Source organism: Perognathus longimembris, chromosome 7, assembly GCF_023159225.1.
Source record: "Perognathus longimembris pacificus isolate PPM17 chromosome 7, ASM2315922v1, whole genome shotgun sequence".
Lineage (NCBI taxonomy): Eukaryota > Metazoa > Chordata > Mammalia > Rodentia > Heteromyidae > Perognathus > Perognathus longimembris.
Genome location: NC_063167.1, coordinates 36,911,364 through 36,932,161, shown reverse-complemented (window position 1 = coordinate 36,932,161; position 20,798 = coordinate 36,911,364). Strand labels below are relative to the sequence as shown.

At 49.0% G+C, this 20,798-nt stretch overlaps 1 protein-coding gene across 1 annotated transcript; it reads right to left on the bottom strand.

The window, feature by feature from the left end:
- Window positions 1-4,549: 4,549 nt before the first annotated feature.
- LOC125355688 (proprotein convertase subtilisin/kexin type 9-like) lies at window positions 4,550-16,983 on the bottom strand. The gene is made up of 10 exons (XM_048352126.1): window positions 16,825-16,983; window positions 16,480-16,621; window positions 16,132-16,328; window positions 15,292-15,475; window positions 14,770-14,943; window positions 14,370-14,518; window positions 13,790-13,958; window positions 12,213-12,397; window positions 10,841-10,942; window positions 4,550-4,831 (listed from the first exon to the last, which is right to left on the bottom strand). The coding sequence occupies exons 1-10, from the start codon at window positions 16,981-16,983 to the stop codon at window positions 4,550-4,552; spliced, it is 1,743 nt and encodes a 580-aa protein (XP_048208083.1).
- Window positions 16,984-20,798: the final 3,815 nt, after the last annotated feature.

Genomic DNA, 20,798 nt, shown 5'->3' with positions numbered 1-20,798 from the left:
CGTTCAGCAACTAGGGCCCTGTCAAGTCTCTTAGGGCTAGCAGAGCTGCCTAGCTGGAAGTTGGGGAGCAGTGTCACTTCACTTCTGGGTATCTGGCTCAAAGCCCAACTGTTATCCCAATGGGAGTCCTCCGAGCTGTCTGACAGCCCATAGTAGAAGTTTTCCTGTTCCTCCTTGTGCAATTTAGGGCCTGTGTCTATAGCATCCATCCTCTCATTCATTGTCCTCAGAGATAGCTGCCAACATCGGGGTCAGACTGCATCCTGGGCCTACATCTCTGTGGTTATGTCATTCAATGTGGGGGTATCATCTATTAAAGTCGTGGAAGATATCCATTGGGCCCTTGTGGGGCTGGGGCTCCTGTGGCCAAGGACAGGGCTACAGGCCCTGTCAATAGGAGATGAATTAGGGCTGCTGCCTTCACTGGAGTCCATGTCTAGCTCAACTTGGAAGGAAGCCAAGGGTTCAAAAGCCAAGGGACAACCAGATGCTACAAAGGCAAAAGAGAAGGAAGACACAAGTCGCTCTGAATCAGATAGCCTGGGTCCTGCTCACAGCCACTAACTGCAAGGCCTGAGGAGAAAAAGTTCACCTCCCTGAGCCTCAGATTCCTCCCCTATAAGGTAATGAGAAAGAAGAGTATGCACTGCTGAACCTGTTTCTGAGACTCATATCTGATAACAATGTGCAAAACACATTGCACAATGCCTGGCATTTGGTAGGTGCTCAAGAAACAGGGCTGCTCAATAACTGTGCAGACCATACCTCTAGTCATCCATATCTCTAGCCATCCTCAGTTCTCCTCTGGTCCCTCACAGCCTTTGCTACCCAAAGGTTCCCTCTGCTATTTGGTTTCACCATCAGACTAGAATTCTTGAAACATGGAGGCCAGGCAGGCCTAGAAGTGAGTTTGTACCAGATTCTAACAGTAGAATGAGTAAACAAGTGGATGAATCAGGATCTCTGTCACAAGCAAGTGGGACAGGCGTGCAGGGGGACAGCCTGGCCTGTGGTTAGAACAGGTTGACAGGAGTGGACTCACGTAGTCAGCTTTCTTGTTCTCCACCACTCATGATAAGTATCCAGACAAAGTCATGACTTTGTAGGTGCCAGGAATTTGAAATGCATTGCCTGAGGACTCATATCACCCCTGGGGAGTGGGAATGATTGTTCCGTTGGGGAAACTGAGGCTTCAAAGTGTAAGAGATTTGCAAGATGCACAGGCAATAGATTGCTTGTATCCAAGTCCATATGAAAAAGTCTGCACATTAGTTTGCTGGGCCTTCCGGTGCCCTATCCCCTGTTATCTGCCCCTCTCTCCCAAGCGTCCTCCACCCTAGATGACCCCACAGCCCTCCTCTAATTTGCACACTCACCTGCCCTGAGCCAGATTCTTTCTCATTAATTTTTTTCCCCAGTCCTGGGTCTTGGACTCAGGGCCTGAACACTGTCCATGGCTTCTTTTTGCTCAAGGCTAGCCCTCTGCCACTTGAGCCACAGCACCACTTCTAGCTGTTTTCTATATATGTGGTGCTGGGGAATCAAACCCAGTGCTTCATGTATAGGAGGCAAGCACTCTACCACTAGGCCATATTCCCAGCCCCTCATTAATTTTCATACAAACTCCTGTGGACAAGCACAGCAGCCTCCATCCAGGTGTTAGCCTCATAAGGGCCACCATCTCCTCCACCACTGCTTTCCAACTTCAGCTAAGGGGGCAGCAGCAGGAAGGGGTCCTTGCTTTAGCCCATGGCCTTCATGTGGCTGTGGCTGAAGCTGAGCGGGCTCTCATTATATGTGGTTTCCTCCCACAGCCCCACATAAGGGTCTGGTTGCTGAAGGCCCAAAGAGAGAGAGAAAGAGACTGACAGAGAGACAGATAGGCACAAAGACACACTGACACACACACACACACACACACACACACACACACACACACACAAAAGACTAAAGGAGATAACAAGCATGTGAGCATGGATCCATTCACCCTGCCTCAGCATCCCCCCCCTGGCATGTGTGGCCTGTGCTTGGGATCCCACACATCTCACACAGAGCCCTCAGGGGAGCTTCCTGAGCCCATGCAAGGGTGACAAGGCTGAGGTCTCACACAGTGAGGGAATAAGGTGGCAGATTGTGGTCTGACCCCAAGTCTGACTCTTAGTTCTGTGTTCCATCCACTTGATGTCTTCAAAGGGAACCACAGATATGAGGGCAAAATGGAGACAAGTTCCATGAAGTTGCACGGGTCCCAGACTCCCAAGCAGAACCTTACTCTAAGCCAAGGCTCTATGCAAACGTAGTCATTTCCCTTGTACACATGTGAAACCCTGGAATTACTCCTTAGTTATAGTAGACTCCTGGCATGCCAGGTCCTGCTTTTAAGCTCCTCTGACCCTTGTGTGATGACGCGAGGACCCAAGGGGAGAGCTAGACTAGGGGAATAAATCTGGCCTGCACGCAGTACAGTACCTAGAACTGTACCCACAGTACACCAACCCAGCAGCTGGTGCAGGCCCTGTGTGCTGTTCTCTGTACCTGTGCTCCAGCCTGTGTGATGTGAGGGTCAGGGAAAAACTACCCTGCCCAAAGTCACAGAACCAGGAAATTTTAAAAAAGGGCTAGAAATCCTGGGTGACAGGAAAACCCAGGGTGGCTGTTGTCCCAGCTCAGTTCTGGACAGATACCCCTCCCCCAGCCCCCAGTAGCTTTCCACTGCATTGCCACCCCACGCTGTCCACTCACTGCCATGAGCAGAACAAGCCAATACTCACAGCTTCCTCCCAGGAACGTGGAGTATCTCTGAGCTCCGCACACATGAGTCATGCAGCCCAGACCTCAGGGACACAGCCAGAGGGTCACCCCAGGCCAGGGTGTTCTTGGCTATGCCTCAGAACCAGGTGAGGCCTCAGTTCAGGTCCAATCTAAAACAGTGACTCCCCATAAGATTTGGTGCTTGCAACTGTGTTTCTCTGAGTCTAGGTTTCCACCTCTGTACAATGGGAATAATAATACTTAGTTTCCAGACCCCAGAGTCAGAAACAGCCTACGATTTCTAATAGGTTGTTCTCAGGAAATGGTGAGGTAAAGTGGAACCCAGATCTTGAAGAAAATAGAAGATATGGCCATTCTTTTCCACAAAGAAAATTCCCTTCTGTTCCCCCATTCTCTTCCAGATGGGAGGTGGAAACAAAGCCACCCCTGCACTTACCTCTTCAAGTAGGCAGTCTGTCCTCCTGCAGGTCTAGTGCCTTCGGGGACAGGACACCTTGGAAGTCAGAGTCAGTAGGCTCAAAGCCAGTCTTCAGGGAAAAGGGAGACAGCCTCTGCATCTCACCACAGCTGCTTCTACATTGCCCAGAGCCTCAGTAGACCTCCCTGGGTGTCTAGGGAAATAAGCTGGACTTGGCTGGACCTCCATTTGACAAGGGAGGTACTGCTCCCAGCATGGCTCCAGTAGTGGATGGTTCCTGTCAGTAATGTGGTCTGTGCACTCACTCTCTTAGCAACTAGGGGACAGCAAGTCTCACCTTTCCTTTCCCAGAAATATTATCTCTAGTCTGACATTCAGAAAGCTCTTCATCACATCCAATAATGAATAGAAAGCAGGTAACTGTCATGTGCTTCGTGGCACAGAAACAGAACAGTGCATGGCTTTTGTTGTGCCCACAGCCCTTCCCAAACTTTCAAGATCAAGATTTCTCTGTGTGTGCAGCTCCAGTGGCTGGGTAGAGGGAGACACAGAGGAGGGAGGTCATGAGGGAGGCAGTGGGACAGGGAAGAAGGAGACTTGGGTTGGGGAGAATGGGTGAGGCTCCTTCCCTCCCCAGGTCCCTGCTGTTGGCCCAAGATAGTCACCCCTCTTCTGTCCAGAGCCTCTCTACATTCTTCTGGGCCACTGGGCTAGCTCTGCCTATCCATACTCAGAGCACAATCATTATGCACAACAGAAACCCTCGAGCTCATTGACACAAGATGACTGAACAAAACATGCTGAACATGTACAGAATCATACCAGGATCCTGTGTAGCCTGCTGGTTCTGACCTTCTGAGAAGTTCTTTCTTCTCTTCAATTAGCTCAGGACCCGGGCACTGCCATTATCACCCTCACCATCATCACCACCACTATCATCATCAGTATAATCACTGTCAGCAGCAACAGCATTATAACCTCCATTTCCATCTTCATCACCACCAACAATACCATCTCCACCACCATTACCATCACCTCACACACCATCACCTCCATTAAATCATCAGACGACCATTACCATCAACCACCATCACTACCTCTACTACCATAACCTCAATCACCACCATTATCACCACCACCTCTATCAGCATTATAACAACCATCAACTCTATCAATATAACTACTATTATTGCCACCAAAACAATGCCATCATCATCACTATGATTACCATCATCACCAGCACCTAGACCAACATTATCAACACTGCCATCATTTCCATCATCACCAAGACCACCGTTACAATCAACCACCCTCACCACCACCTCCAGCATCACTATAAACACCAAATCCATCCTCATCCTAGTCTCCATAATCTCTATCACCATAACAATCATTGCCACCATCATCACCACTGAAAATACTCTCATCAATACTGTAATCATCACTACGATTACTACAATCAGCACAACCATCACTACAATTACCATAATTGCTCTTATGAACATCAACATCATTGACACTGTCATGACCATCATTACTACCACCATCACCACCTTTATCACTATGATTACCACCATCAACCACCACCATGATCACACAATGTAACGCAATCATGAAGGACATGGGCATTTCTGTGAAATCCTGGGGGAGGCAGAGAGAAGGCAACATTAGAATGCAAGTCCTTATTCTAAGGGAAGCTGGTGGACAGGCAGAATTGAAGCTGGAGGGAGGAGAACAGGCCACAGGGACTCTCAGATTATCTGACTAAGGGGCTCAGCCTCGATTCAGAGCATGCATATTGCCGGCATTCTTGGCAGGATCACCACACAGTCAGATTCCTGCTTGGGCAGAACATGGGCAGCTCCCAGAGGGAGGAAGCAGGGAGGAGGAAGGCTATGGAAAAGACAGATCCCTCAACCATCTGCTGTGGTCCAGGGCTCTGGCAGAGCAGGCAGGAATAAGGAGTGGGGGATCAAAGGCAAAGATTCTGCTCTCCCAGTCTTTCCCCTTCTCCCTGCTCCAGCTCAGCTGTCAGACTCCACATCCCCACCTGCTAACTCTGCCCTCATTCCCTTCCTCATCCTCACACAGGGAAACCTTGATCTCACTGACTATGCTTCACCATGGTGACCAGTCAGTCCAGGTGAGCAGCTGGAGTTGGCCCAGCCCCCACACACGTGCCGCATGTAGTGGACCACATGTCTTCCCATTTCCTACAGACGTGGGTTCAAATCCTGCCACCATGTTTTCCACCTACAGAAAAGCAGCCTCACCACTGGTCTGCCTTCCCTCAACTCTGTTGTTTCTGGACATAAGCAACACACTTTCCCACACAGCAAAGCCACTCCCTTTCCCTAATCCACCCACTGAACAGGAAGGTCCAGCTGGCTTCTATGGCATCCCAACCTTGGTCCTCTCTATCTGTGCCTTGCTCCCCCTACCTGCCAGCAGTCTCGCTTACCCGTTCAACTCAGTCCCTCATTACTATCTTGCTCATGCTCTGCTTCTGCCTGGAAGAATTCTTATTTAACCTAGAAAAACCCCAGCTCATGCTCTCTGTGAAGGTTACTTATTTCCTGTAGACAGATAACTGTATCTCCGCCCGACTATCAGCTACTCAAAAGCAGGGAGAGCTTAATTCATGCGTGCATTGGCTATCTCCACCCTTATTATCCTTATTATCCTTATTATTCTGTTCCCATATATTTCCATTTCAGTCAACCAAGAAAATTCCTACACGCTGAAGTGTTCTCTGGGCTGGGTAACCAGAGTTTGGTAAAGCCCAAGAAGATGAGCCTGGAGGGCCTCCGTGGCCCATGCTGTCCTCAGCCCCATGTGTTTTATGGTTGTAAACACCTTTTCTCAATTTTTCACTGGGATAAAGTATTTTTCCACTAATACTGGGGTTTGAACTCAGGACCTGAGCACTGGGACTTAGCTATAGTCACTCAAGGCCTCTGTTCTACTACTTGAGCCAGAGCCTGTGCTTGGTTCTCTTACTCACTGCTATTCCAATTGGAGCCTATTTGTTGCTATTGTGACTAAATCACACCATATAAGTGAAAACTTTTGCATAATCAATAGTTAGAGTGCAAGGATTCATTGTATTTTATTACCTTTAATAGACACAGATTTGAGGGAATAGATGAAGACATATAAGACACAATTAAGGGACTTGGTGTAGAAAATCTCCTCCTTTGTTTTAACTAGATGGACACTAATTTCTTGCTCTTTGCCTCAGGGATCAGAACCTCCTATGATGCATGGCTAGTTAACAAGTGACCTTAATGATGTTGACCCTTACAACACTGCCTAGCACCTGACCACGCTGGGGGCCTGGCACCTCAGGAAATCAGAATCTCATGCTCAAAGCCCTTAGAGGAGCCTGGAGAGCTGGGAAAGTTGACTCTGGAGGACCCTGGCTCTGAAGGAAAGCTTTCCAGAACGTTAAGAGATGTTGGCAGGGGAACTCCAGCAAGTGGACCCAAGTCTCACATGTGGGTTGACAGTTGTGTGGAGACTTAAGGAAACAGAGCTGCTGCCAAGCTCCTGTCACATGAGCACACACGAGAGGGGTAAGCAGTGGCATTCTCTATTGCCACAAGAGAAATTCCTTTATTTTTATATTTCATGGGAGAAGAGTGAGCTTCCTTTAGGTGTGTGGGGGGCAAATTTTTAATGTTACACTCATGTTGATTAGGAATATCCCATTTAAAATGAGGTAAAGATATGTGATAAACCTCCCTTTCACTGTAAATTAGTAGCTGAAGAATTGCGTTTACACGGTCATTTTTATTTAATATGTCTTCCTTTCCATGTAACGTTGCCCATGGGTCTGTTGGAGAGCTATGGCATAGGCTTGTACCTTGAGGAAATGCTAACAGGATCAAAACTGGAAAGTTCATCAATCTACAGAAGGTATTTTCTGATTCTATTAAGACTGCAAAGAACAATAAATAAAACACCGTGTTCTGCAGAGGCACAGGCAGTAGCCTTGGCTGCCAATCCTAAGGAAATTATGGGTTGCTCCCAAAAGGGACTTTTAACGTGGAATTGAAAACACTTTCTGATGTAATTTCATCCATTTTGACTTCCTGAAATTTATCTTTTTAGTGCTTGGAGACATCTTGAAGTAGTCTCAAACCATGTGATCTGTAATCATTTGCTTTCATCTGATCATAACTGCTCTGGCCCTTTGTACTGGTGTATATGAAGTTAGGTATCTTGGTATGGAGATACTGTTTGTGAGTTTCATTATGAGTTTTACACTGAGATTCCCCCTGAAATTTTATTTCTCTTCAATGACAAAGACTATAGAGAACTTCTACAGCCAGCATCCAGACCCACAATCAGGAGACAGAGGCCAACATTGAAGAGGACTGCTCCTCCCAAACGCACAGATGAGCAGTGGATTTACAAGTGTTCCAATATTCTTATAATTTTGAGCATAAAGGTCCATAGTTGATTTTAAATACCTGAGCACCCATGCTCAGCGATAACCCCTCCCCACACTTCTAACCACACCCATTTTTGCAGAAAGATTGTGTGAGACAGGCAGTGAAATACTGGCGATGATTTGTGTTGGGATATAATGGCCAGCAACTGCACTCAGAAGCCCAAATTTAGGTGAGAAATCTCCACTTCAAGTCCCTTATTGCCCATGCAAAGGATGAATCTCCACCCCAAAACCTGCTCTCTGTCCTCCCGGGATCCCACATCAGGATAGCTGTCTACTCTTAGCTGTGATTCAGATCACATTGTTGCTGCAATGAGCATCTTTCTGCCTTGCTAGCGAACACCCCATTTTCCTTGGCTGCACTCAATAAACCCGCCGTGGACTACTTTTAATGTTCCACCACAAAGTGACTATGATAGGCAAGCCTTGGAAGAGTTGCCATTTTGATTGCCAATTTTTGCATGATTTTTTTTTTATAATCTTTCACAAAGTCTGTATATCAAGCCAGAATTGCACAATTTACTCAAAGCTGTATGTTCTTGAGAAGCTCCCTAAGCCCAGGCTGTTCATGGGACCTTCAGGTACCCTGGGACAGACAAAAGAGCACCCCAGGAGCAGCTTGCCCATAGGTCTCCTGGCAGACTGGCGTGGCCAATGAGTAAAGTCGTAAGACCCAGAGCACTGAGCCATCAGGCCCACATGGCTCACCCTCCCCTCCCTGCTGGCATGGAGGCCTGTGCAGACCTTCTGAGCTTCTGAACAAGCAGACTGGAATTTCCCTCTGCTACCTCTGTGTACAAAACATTGTGTACACAATTTCAAAAAAAGTTGGTAAACTATGGATGAATCATAATTTAAACTTGGTTCATGTTTGACAAGAATTCTTAGCTTGTAAGAGTATAAAATAAATTTTCCAAAATGAGTACCTTAGTCTCACAGTTTTCTCCAAATACAATGGGGCCCTGTGAGGAGCTGGAGCACATGGGTCTGAGGCCTGGCACTAGGTGGCGCTGTACTTCCTTCCCACAGTGCTTTGGCTAGTGGTCAGGGCCACTCTGCAGTAAGGGGCTGTGAGTGTCCTGACCCTTCTGAGATCTTTCCTCTTCCCAGGACTCCTTTGCAAGGCTGGGACAAGGATGCCAAACTCATGCTACTGGTCTGTAGACATCTTCCCTGGAGCTTTGGCTCTCCCAAGGGGTTCACTACTCACTACTAATCATGTTCCCCTCAAGGCTCCAGAAAGCTAGCATTCCTGCTCTGTTCTCATTCCTTGAGTCTTGTGTTGCTCACATGAGACTCTCCCTGGTGTTAGTGGAGATCTCTTCCTCCTGAATCATGGAAACCAACTGCCAACTCTGTAGGAAGATAATTAGGTGCAGGCATCCATCCAGAAGGCTTGGAGTCGGACCTGGACCATCAGGGAAGGGGCAGGTGGAAGTGATAGTCGAACTGGAGATATAGATCTGATATTCATTATCATCCATGATGATAGAGCACTTCCCACATGTAAAATGGAATTGTCAAAGGACAGGTTGGTGGGAGTGTTGTCTCTGTGAAAATCCACATTGGTTGTGTGGAGTAAATGTTGCCGAAAAACATTGATGCTTGCCAACATTAGCTGGGGACGGAATGAATGAATGGCGTAACTATAAGTTATAAATGGATAAAGAATAAAACCACAGGCTACATGGACTCTCTAGGGAGGCCTAGCAGAACGGTATTCCTCCAGCCTTAAATGAGTTTCACTAAGGATGCTTTACAAAGGAGTAGATAATTATAGGCACTATATTTACCCAGCCTCTATTAAACTCGTGACACTCAGAGTCTCCCCAAAGCCATTAACTTTCCCTTTCCCACCTTGGAAGCTCTCAATTTATCTGGATCTAGATCTGGTGCAGAAACTTGAAAGACAGTGGCACCTACTCCCAAAAGAGATCACTTCAGACTAAAATAGAAGATATCCTGGAAGTTAGATTGATGCTTAGTCCTTTGTACTTCTCTGGGGTCTTGCTGACCTGACAGACAACATCCCACCATGTGTTAAGAGGGCTTGTGCAGCAGTGTGACACAAAGAGCAACCGAATGGCAACATGATAGTTGGAAAGCTAGCGCCCTGACACTTTAGAAGCATCTGCAGGTTTATGAACATGGGTTTCCCAAACATTTACTGTGCTAGGCCCTGTCCTCTTGACTGGGGTCTGTGATGGGAAAGTGGCGGAGCAGATCCTAGGTTGAGATACCAACATTTTGTGTGGGTTTTGGAGAGGCAACAGGTCTACATTCACTGCACTCCTATAAGATGTGTGCCCAGAGGGCATTCTTGGTCTCTCCACCAGTCCCAACTGAGCCAAGCACTCTCCTTTTCTCTCAATTGCAAGTACAAAATAAAGATGGCTACAAAACTTGGAATAAATATCAAGTCACAAATGCAAAGCAGGCCATAAAAGCTGATTTCTGTGAAAGGACAACAGAGAACTGGGTGCCAATGTCTCGTGTTTCTAATCCTAACTACTCAGGAGACTGTCATCTGTGGATGTCATTTCCAGCTCAGGAAGGAAACTCTCTGAGACTCTTATCTCCAGTAAACTTCAAGTAAAGCTGGAAGTAGAGCTGTCGCTCAAGGGGTAGAGTGCTAGTATGGAGCCAAAAATGTGCAGACAGCACTCAGGTTTGGATTTCAATCCCCACAACTGAAACACAAAGGCAACAGACCACCAAAGGATAGACAAGTGTTAGTTTACTTTGTTATTTATTCACATGTGGTCAGCTAATCCTTATACATGCCACCAGAAACCCTCAGGTGTCTACCCAGCCCCCATGAGAGACACCACCACAAAAGAAGGCCCATGCCTCTAGGGAGCAGCCTGAGAGCACGAAGGCAAGGCTCTTTTTGTCTTCACAGCCTGTTCCAACATCAATAAAGTGCCCAACCTTCCACCTTTCTTTATATCACCTCACTTTCTTCTGTGTGCCTGGCAGGCCTTCCCCTTTCTGGCCCTGTTTGTTGCATAAAATATGGCTGCCATTGTATGTGGTATAATGCATGATTCCCCTCTCTAGCTCTGCCCAGGTCTGTAAAATCAGGCAGGTTGAGATTTTTCTGTTCTCTACAGCTGGATCCGGCAGCAGATGACCCTGACTATTATGAACTCCTTACTGGTCCATCTTCTTTTGTTAGTGCTCTGGTGCCTCACCACACACGTGTTGTCCTTTGGGAAGGCTCCCAGTGTGACTGAGATCTCTGGATAGGCACTGCAGCTGGTCAGCGTCCATCCCGCTTCACAGGTCACGGTGATCTGCCAGAGTCCAGGGAGGACAAGTGAGCCTGAGTCCCCATACATGGTCAGGTTCCTAAGCCACCTGCTTCACTGTCCCTCCCAGAAACCCTCAGTGGGAACGAAGTATGGACACACACCCAGCTTGCCTCAGCCTCAGCCTACATGGGCACTGGGGTTTAGACTGACAGCCCCCTCCTGTCCCAAACCCTTCTTGCCTTGTGCTCTAGCTGTCATCTTCCAAGACCACAAGTGTGACCTGCCTTCCCTTCAGAAACTTTCCTTTTCCTTCCTAGCTTCCATGGCTGCTCAGGTGATCCAGCCCTGATGAAACTCATGGTAGGTTTGTTAAATGACCAAGTGTGGCTCTGTGTGTGTGTGTGTGTGTGTGTGTGTGTGCGCGCGCGCGCATGGGTGCATATCCAAAGGCTTGAATTCAAGAACTGAGCCACAGTCCCCCTTCTGACTTTTTGGTCAGTTAATTGGCAGTAAGATTTCATGGACTTTCTTGCCCAGGTTTGCTTTTTACCCCAATCCTCAGTTCTCAGCTTCCTCAGTAGCTAGAAATACAGGTGTCAGCCACAGGCTCCTGTGTTTCTTCTTTCTCTCTTTTTCTTTTTAAGGCAATACTGGACTTAGAATTCATGAGAACTACACAGGCAGTCTGCCACTTGAGTCATAACTTTGGCCCCTTTTGATTTAGTTATATTTATTTTTCAGATAGGATCTCATTTTCTGTTTGCTTTTTGTTTTTCCCTAGGTGGGACTACACTGCATGTAGTCCTCCTACATATACCAGCACACACACACACACAGACACACACACACACACACAGCTGTTATTCCAATTGTGCTACCATATTCTGCTCATTTGTTTTGATGAGGTTTCTTTACTTTTTGCTATGGTGGGCCATAAACTGAGACCCAACTTCTTCCTTATGAGTAGCAAGTGCAACAGGCACAGCATTACAGTACTGTATCCAGCCTGAGCACTGCATTTCCTGATGTCATATTTATGTGTGCTATCATCACAGGGGACAGGGCATGTGGAGAGCAAACCTTACTAATCTGGACAAAACCAAAATCATCTCCCCCTTCATCCCCCCCCATCTCTCTCTCTCTCTCTCTCTCACACACACACACACTCACATAAACACACACACACAGACACACACTCACAACATGCATGTGACAGCATGGGTGCTCAGGTCTTCCCAAGTGCACTGACCACCCCAAAAGTCTGCAGGCCTCAGCTATCTCCACCCTACCTCCCACAACCCTAACCTCTCACCTTCTCCATGGGGCGCACTGCCTTGAACTTCTGCATTTTGCACTGCAGGCCAGGAGCATGGCAGCAGGAAGCATGGACACTGGCATTCACGTGTCCTGCGCACCGCCTGGGCTGATTAGAACCTTGATTCTGTGTAGTATTTCGATAGACACCAGGATTCTCTATTCCCCAATCGGAGCTGCAGCCTGGGGCAGAGGAGGGCCAGCTCAGACATTGCAATGTGGAGGACCCCTATCTTTGTTCCTTTAACCACACCCCTTTCTCTTTAGGGTCCAAAGCCAGGGAAACCCAGGAGCAGCTCTGAGAAGATAGATACATTGGCCTGAGCAACAGGACTTGTGGCTTAGCTCTGCAGCTAACCTGACTTGTTGGACCTTGGAAGAGAAGCTCAACTTCTCTGACCGTAGTTACTTGAGAAACACATGGTCTCCTCAACTACTTCTCACCTCAGCCACCCTTCCCTCCTCAGGTCCCTTCCCCATCCACCACGAGGAGTTCATCATGAGCCTGGATCCCTGGGCTTGGGCATCTGATATGCCTGGCTGTAAAATCAGAGATGCTGTTGGGTGAAGCAGGAACATGCCTGGGAAGTCCCAGTACTATCCATGCAGGACCTGGGCTCTGCCCACACGAGGGTTATGGTAACCAGGACCAGAGCTCTTGTCCTGGCTGTGTGGCTTTAGGAAAGGAATCCTGCAACTTTAGCTGCAAATGGAAGTTGGGCATGGGCTGCACAGTGAGTGCCTGTGGCTCTGCCAGCTTTGCCAAAGTCCAGGATTCCTGCCAGGCCAGCAGCCACATGGAGCTCTTGTCCTGGACAAGACTCCAGCCACTGCGCTCAGGTGACTGCTGCCAACACAGCCAGGTTTGAACCCCACCTAACACTGACTATTCCAGGACTTTCAGACTCCCCAGTACTTAGCTAGTCACAAATAAGCTCCTGAGCTAATGTTTCAAGACAATTCCCACGCCACCCCCAACCCTTCCTGGCATCTAGCTCCATCTGAGCATGGCTCCAGCCCAAGAACCACAGTCCCTAGCTCCTATGTGCAGCCCTCCCCCATGAATTCCCACCACTTTCCTGGGCAGGTTTGTGACAGAGGTTCCCCTAGACCAGAGTAAGTACTTCAGAGCAATGGTTGATGACAGTAGCCACCAGAATGCATACTGTCTGAGCCTAAGAGCTGAGCATTCACGTTGGGGATACTAAGTCACAGGGCTGATAAGGAACTTGCTAGCTATAAGGTGGCAGATTAGACTCAACCAGAGCGGTGCCCCACTTCTGACAGGCCTGAATTGTGGCTCCCCACTAACATAGCTAGGATAGACAGCCTGTGGAAGCAGAAGCCAATATGTCACCCCTCTCATCGCTGCCACTGAGACAGGGGAGGCAGAGAGGTGAAGCCACCTGCACCAGGCCCACACAGCATGCAAGTTGCAGATCCCGCTTGGCTATGGGTTCTGAGGCTCCCAAATCTGCTGTTCACTCACACTCATGGGGGCCAAGTCTGTGGGACAAGTCTCCTATGCAGTAGGAGATGGGGCGTCCTCCTCAGCCTGGCCGGATGAACCCCTACCTGTGAGGACATGGTCAGGATGTGGGCAGTGGCTATAGGTCTTCATCCCCACCAAGGCTGGAGGAGCTGTGTGGACGCTGCATTTGGCTCTGGGGAGCAGACAGCATCGGGCCACCGCAGAAACATGGCCATCTCCAAAAGCCAGACAAATGCGACTGTTACCTTGCGTCTGAGAGTCAACGAGAGAAATGGGAACTTCTGTGAAGAGGTTTGGGGGACTGGGAAGAGCCTAGACTGAGAGGGACCTAGCCTGCAAGTTCTGGTTCCTGGCCTTTAGGACTGCTTTGCCCCACCACAAGGCAGGATGGCCTGCCTAGGCTGGCATGGAGCCAGGATTCCCAAATTTCAGACTGCTGAGTAGTTAGGATGACAGGCATGAGCCACCAGCACCCAACTTGGACGTGTCTTTGGGCAATGCAGAGATCCTAACTCGCTGCTGTTCTTTCACTGCTGTGCATACATGGGTGTTGACTCTCCTGAGACCTACAGGGACACCTGGCCCTGCCCAGGCCTTTAAAGTTTATAATGGGATTTGAATCCAGAAGACAGAGGACTGGGCACATGGAGTGATGCTACTCACCCCCACACGCTCGCCCTGACGAGTCCCACTCTGGGAGAAACTGGAGCAGCTGAGCAGCTCCTCCTCCGGGTCACAATGAGCCTCAGCAGCATCTGTCACCCTCTGTTTCCACTGTGGTGACCACACAGTCCTGCAAAGCAGCTGTCCACCTGTAACAAGTCCATGAATAAGGAGTTTCTGGGTTTCACGACACAGAGGAACTCCAGAGAAAGCATCCATCTGCTTCCATACCACATGAAACTTTTAGTTAAATCGTCAATATTACAAAAATGCTGCCACACCTGGAGTTCTATTTGAGGTGAACAGTCCTTCTGTAGACCAGATTGCGGATTGAGTTGTCACCATCGCATGGCCTGTCACACCATTGGCTCTCCTCAGCCTACCCACCCTCACTGCTCACCTGTTTCCTGAGTGATTGAGGGCAGTGCAGCCACCAGGTTGGGGGTCATGTCTCGCTCTTCCTCAGGGAACCAGGTGTCATTGATAGCATTGCTGACAGAGTAGTGGATCAGCCTCTGCCTCACCTCAGCCACAGTGAGATTTGGCTGGACAGTGAGCATCAGGGCTGCGATGCCTAATGGAGGAGGGAGAGGTCAGACAAGGTGATGGCCTGGCCCTCCGTCCTACCTGGGAACTTCTTTTAGGACACAAATACACAGAAATGCTATTCCCAAAATGAGGCCACCTGCAATTCCTTGCTTAGTGAAAGCTAGAAAGGAAGACAACTTATGCTCCTACCTCCAGGCCTTGGTATTTGCTATTGTATGCACCAGGTGAACACCTATTTATCCCCCAGACCAGTGTGATGGAAAATGCCACCCTCTGCCCATTTAGTCCTCCTTCTCAGAACCTGGCTAATGGAGGATCTCACCAAAGAAGCTGCTGGAATCCTGGTGGCCCAGAGAGTGGATAGGTGACTCACCAGCCACATGAGCAGCTGCCTGTGAAGTTCCACTCTGTGTTACATAGCAAACGTTACAATCATTGGACCCACTGATAACACCTTTCCCAGGAGCAAAGATATCCACACAGGAGCCATAATTGGTCCCATGAGGTCCCTGGGTGAACGGCTGGTCCTGGGAATCGACAGCTCCTACAGTGATGACCTGGAATGTGGTAGACAAAGAGTTGAGGAAAGGCAGAAGGAACAGACTGACCAACTCCTATGTACCTGTATGAGCCCCATGCAATTCCCCCTCATGAGGAAAATCTGGCTCCTGGCCACAGCTGATACCCTAGCCTGTCCCAGGGCTCCCACAGGATGCAGACACTACTCTCCATGTCCCTTAGAGATTGTACTTAATGGGAGACAAACAGTAAACAGACAATTTGGTTATCAAGAAACCATACTGGCAAAAGGCAGGTGCTGGTGGTTTTAAATTCAGCATCTCTGGGAGTCCATGTTGTGCCAGAGCCTAAGGGTTGGGGAGAGGGTGGGGCCTGCAATGCTGACTTACTTCTGCACTTCCCCTCTCAGGGCCCAAAAGTTCTAGAAATGGAACATGGATCCTCCCTTAGTACTGCTGGGCTCAGACAAACCCCACACAAAGCATATGCTCTGCAAATGTCATTCTGGAGGAATGTAATGGCACAGATGGAGGATTTGAAGGAGGGGTATGGCAAGGGGAGTCCACATGGTTTGGAGGAGGGGCTTTGAAAGACAGGCAGGACTAGCACCACCCCTTTTCTCACTGGGAGTGTAGTTGTTGGGCTTGTCAACCTTCAAGGTGGGAAATGTGCTTGAAGCCCTACTGGCACCTACCTCAGGAGATGACGCCGGGGAGTAGGCACAGGCATTTCTCTGAAAGTTGCCCGCAGCAGCCACCAGCACTGCCCCAGCCCTTGTCAGGCGCTTGCAGGCACTGTTGATGCTCCTACTGTAGCCACTCACCAGGGGCAGCAGCACTACCATCCGCTTGGAGGGCTTGGAGACCAGCTTTTTCCAAATAAACTCCAAGCCTGAGAGAACAAAGCCAAGATGACTGTGTGGAGAGGACACGCTGCTCTCCTCCAGCCCCTTGCCTACTAAACAGCAGTGATGGTTCTCTATTGTCAACCAATGTTGTGCCAAATGCATCTGGCCAAAGTGGCTGCAGGGGTCTACACTCACCCATGAGGATCCCGCTGACTGTGCCCTTCCCTTGGCAGTTGAGCACACGCACGCTGTGTATGTTGATGTTCTTGGCAATGTCGACACTCTGCCCACTGACCAGTGCTGCCAGGTGAGTGTCATGGCTTTCACAATTGTTGTCCTGTTCCACCAACACAAGGACCAGATGAGAAAGTTGCCCACACCATGATTTCCCAACAGGCCCTGGATAGACTGACAATGCCGCCCTGCATACCCTACAATTGAGGACTGGGGATGGACAGTGATGGCTGGGAGGGGCCACAGTGCTCCAGGTCTGGTGGTGTTCACTTTCCTCCAGGATGGGCTTGGAGATGGGTGGCTCACCTGTGTCCTGAGTCCACTGGTGTTCGGCCATTCCTCCTCAGGCACTCTCTTGATGTTAGAGATGATGATCCTGTCATTGATTTCTGAATGACTGATCTGGATGCTTGTGCTCAAGATATATACTTCCACAGGGTTGTCCTTGTCTTCCCATGGTGACATTTGTGTTAGAGGAGAAATTGAAGAACCAGGAGACTCACATTATAGATAGTTCGTGTGTATCAATGATGTCATGTTCAGTGCACCGATTTGGGAAACTTTTAAGACTGTAAATGAAGTCAGTTTTCCCATTGTCCTCCCAAGCTAGCTCCTAATGGGACTGTTCTACTGACCAGGTCAGTGAGACATAGACATAGGGAGCTATTGAAACGATGCAGCTGGCCAATGAGAGAGTGTCAGGAGACTCCTCAATAGCATGCTGCATGTTACTGAGTCTTGTTATCAACTCAGATGGCCCAGCTCCACCTTGAGCTCTGTCATTGGCTGGGAGCAGCCCAGGGGGCAGGGCCTCAGTCACCTCACCCTCCTACTGATTCTCTTGAGCAAGATTAAAACAGCACAAGCCCTATGGTTACCAGGTGGCCAACTAGAACTGCAGTTCTGAAGACCAGAAATTCACAATCAAGAGATAAGCCACACCGCACTCTCTCTGAAGGTTCTGGAAATGAAGTCTCACTCCTCTCGTCCTCCTCCTTCTCTTGGCTCCTAGCACTCATGGCTTGTAGCTACCTCATGCTATTTTCTGCCTATCTCCTCATAACCTCTTCCTCCTACTTTAATTCTCTTACAATGTTTGTGTTTGAGGATAACAAACAGGCTTGTCACCTGTGCCATTTGGCCTCTCTATGAATGAAGGGACAGTGCTGGGCCTGCCCAGCCTGTTTAAAACTTGCCATATGGTAACTGTTCTACCCTGTCCCGGTCCAACAGCTCCAAAAGAGCCTCCTCCAGCCAAACCTTTGAGAAGACTGTACAAGGGGCTCCCCAGCCCTGTCCTCCAACTCCTTCAAAGAGGGACAAGGCATCAAAGCCATCCCTAGGGAAAGGAAACAGACCGTGTCTACACCATGTCCACAGGAGGGCTACTCATCATTGGCCATTGAAAAGACATGCCACATTCTTTTAGACCTATCTGGAGGCTAGAGGTGTGGCTCCATTGGTAACCTAACAAATATAAGTTCCTAGATTCAAATTCTAGCACCACCACCAGACCTCATCTAGAAAAGATGCCTTTTAGCTGTGTTCAAGTAAAGGCTCTCCAGGTGAGATTTTCCAGGACCAACCAGTGGCACTAAATCCACTACAAACTGGTTTCACCTGAGGATGAATAGAAAAGCTGAGCACAATACCATATACCTGTAGTCCCTGCTATTTATGAGACATAGATCACAAGACTACATCTCAACTGATAGCTAGGCTCACTAGTACAAGCCTGTCATCCCAGCTACTCAGCAAGCAAAGCAAGGGGATTGTAGTCCAGGTTTCTGGCATACATAGGAGAATTTATCTGAAGATAACTAATGTAAATGTATCTCTAGTAAACAAGGACCTGCCTAGCAAACATGAGTCCCCGAGTGCACAGCCCAAGACTGTAAGGGAGGTTACAAAACAAGGAAGTTGGGCACCAGTAGCTCATGCTGTAATCCTAACTACTCAGAAAGGAGAGAGCTGGAGAATTAACAGTTCAGAGCCCACCTGTGCAGAGAAATCCTCTAGATTCCATCTCTAATGAACTACTAAAAAGCCAGACTAAAGATGTGGCTCAAGCTATTCAGGAAGCTGAGATCTGAGGTCAGCAATTCAAAGCCCAGTCTAGGCAGGAAACTGTATGAGATTCTTATCCCCAATCAAACAGCAAAAAGATGAAAGCAGTTCTGCTACCCCAGTGGTAAAGAACTATCACCGAGTAAAAAAGCCAAGTATACTATCCAAGCCCTCAGCTCAAGGCCCCAATTTAAAACATGGTAGAAGAGAGGTACGTAGGCTATGTCCCTTCATTCCACACAAAGTAATGGGATAGGGGGACAGTCTCAAGTGGGGAGAGGAGAAGAGAGAAAGAAGGGTGACGTCTCAAAACATGTAGGATAAGGTGATCATGGCAAATGTGGTCTTACTGCGGTGGTTCAAGCTATACAATGGGATCCACTCAGGAGAAATCCGACGCATGCTCCACTGGGGGCTGTGATGATGGTACCACTGAAGGGAAAGTTTAAGCTGTCTCTGCAGGAGGCTCTGCGCAAAGGCGAAGGAATCCTCCTCGATGAACTTCACCTCCCTCAGCCTCAGGACCTGCAGACACCAAGAACTTGGGATCTCAATTTCACTAGTCATTAGCAAACAGCTCCTAGCCCTCACCCCACCTGATCACACAGGTGTCCACAGCCTGGCCCAGTGTATCCCACAGTCCCCTCTCATGGATCAAAGGATAATATCAGGGTCCTCACACCTCTTCTAGACGTGGTGGAGGCAGTTATGGGAGCTGGAACCAGTGCACCCACAACTGGGCCCAATGTGAGTGGCAGGAGGGATTCTGGCTTCCATATCTCATCTGGGAGTCAGGCAGTGCCAGTTCTAGACAGGCTGGACAGTAAGGGAAGTCCTTGAAACCTGGACTCCATGCCCAAATCAAGATATCAGCACTGGCCACCTTGTGTGTCACTCTCTTCACCCATGCTTTCTGTCCTCAGACCACAGTGCCAGGCCCCCTGGTAGTGGCTTCTGTGTGCTTTGGCAATGCAGGGCGGTGGGGAGGGGACACCAGCAGGAATTCAGGGGCAGGGTATACATGCTCAGCCCCATCCTTGCTCACATCCTTTTGCTATCTCTGACCCTTCTCTCACCTTAATTGTTGGTCAAGGCTGAAATGCACCAGAACACGGACACTGGCCATGTGGGCCAGCAGCTGGAAGCCAAGCTCAACCCTGTTGGGCTGTGTGGTCCCTCTGCACTGGGATCTCTCATGCTTCAAATGAGGGTAAGTGGACAATGTACCATAGGGGGATTGGCCAGGCTAAGGAGAAAGCTGCCTGAGGAGGCTGGCATCGCAGAGCTAGAGACCCACCAGCACTCAGTAAGTGTCTGCTGTGCCCTGAGTATACACCAGGGAGGGCGCACAGGCCTCTCCCCAGCCTGCAGTAGTGCAAGCCTGGCTCACCAGATCCAGCTCATCCCCATTGTGTGACTTCATCAGGATACCAGGAAAGAGGTCTTTGAAGACATGCAGCACATCAAAGAAAAAGCCCTGGCTGGCAGCCTGGTCCTTCAGGTGGTGGACAATATTCTCCATCTCCTGCCTCTGGGATTCTTCAAACACCACCAGGTATGTATTGGTCACCTTCCAGGAACTCTGGTGATCAGAAAGGAAAAGGAACATGAGAACATTGAAAAAAGACCCATCCCTGTCTACAAATCAAGTTTGAGCCAAAGAAACCCAGGACACAGAGAGACTACAAATACCAGCTGACTCAGAGGGGCTTAATTCCCTCCCAACAAACACAAAGCCCCACTGACATCACCACAAACAGATCTACACACTTCCAAACATGGCGCCATCCCCTAGCGGAAGTGTAGGTGGCCCCCAGCTCCCATGTCAATGTTCAGTGAGCCCTGGCCCCACCCCAGCCACCCTGTGACCTTCTGCCTCTTCTTTTTTTATATTTGTTTGTTTTTGCCAGTCCTGGGGTTTGAACTCAGGGCCTGAGCACTGTCCTTGGCTTCTTTTGGCTCACGGCTAGCACTCTACCAACTGAGCCACAGCTCCATTTATGGCTTTTTCAATATATGTGGTAGTGAGGAATCAAATCCAGGGCTTCATATATGCAAGGCAAGCACTCTACCACTAGGCCATATTCCCAGCACCTTCTGCCTCTTCTGAATCTAGGCACAGCCAGGCACTACAGCAAGCCCCTGCAGCTCTGGCTGCCCTCGCTCCATACCCTGTGCCTAGGTTCCCAGGACTGTGCCCAGCAGATGGCAGA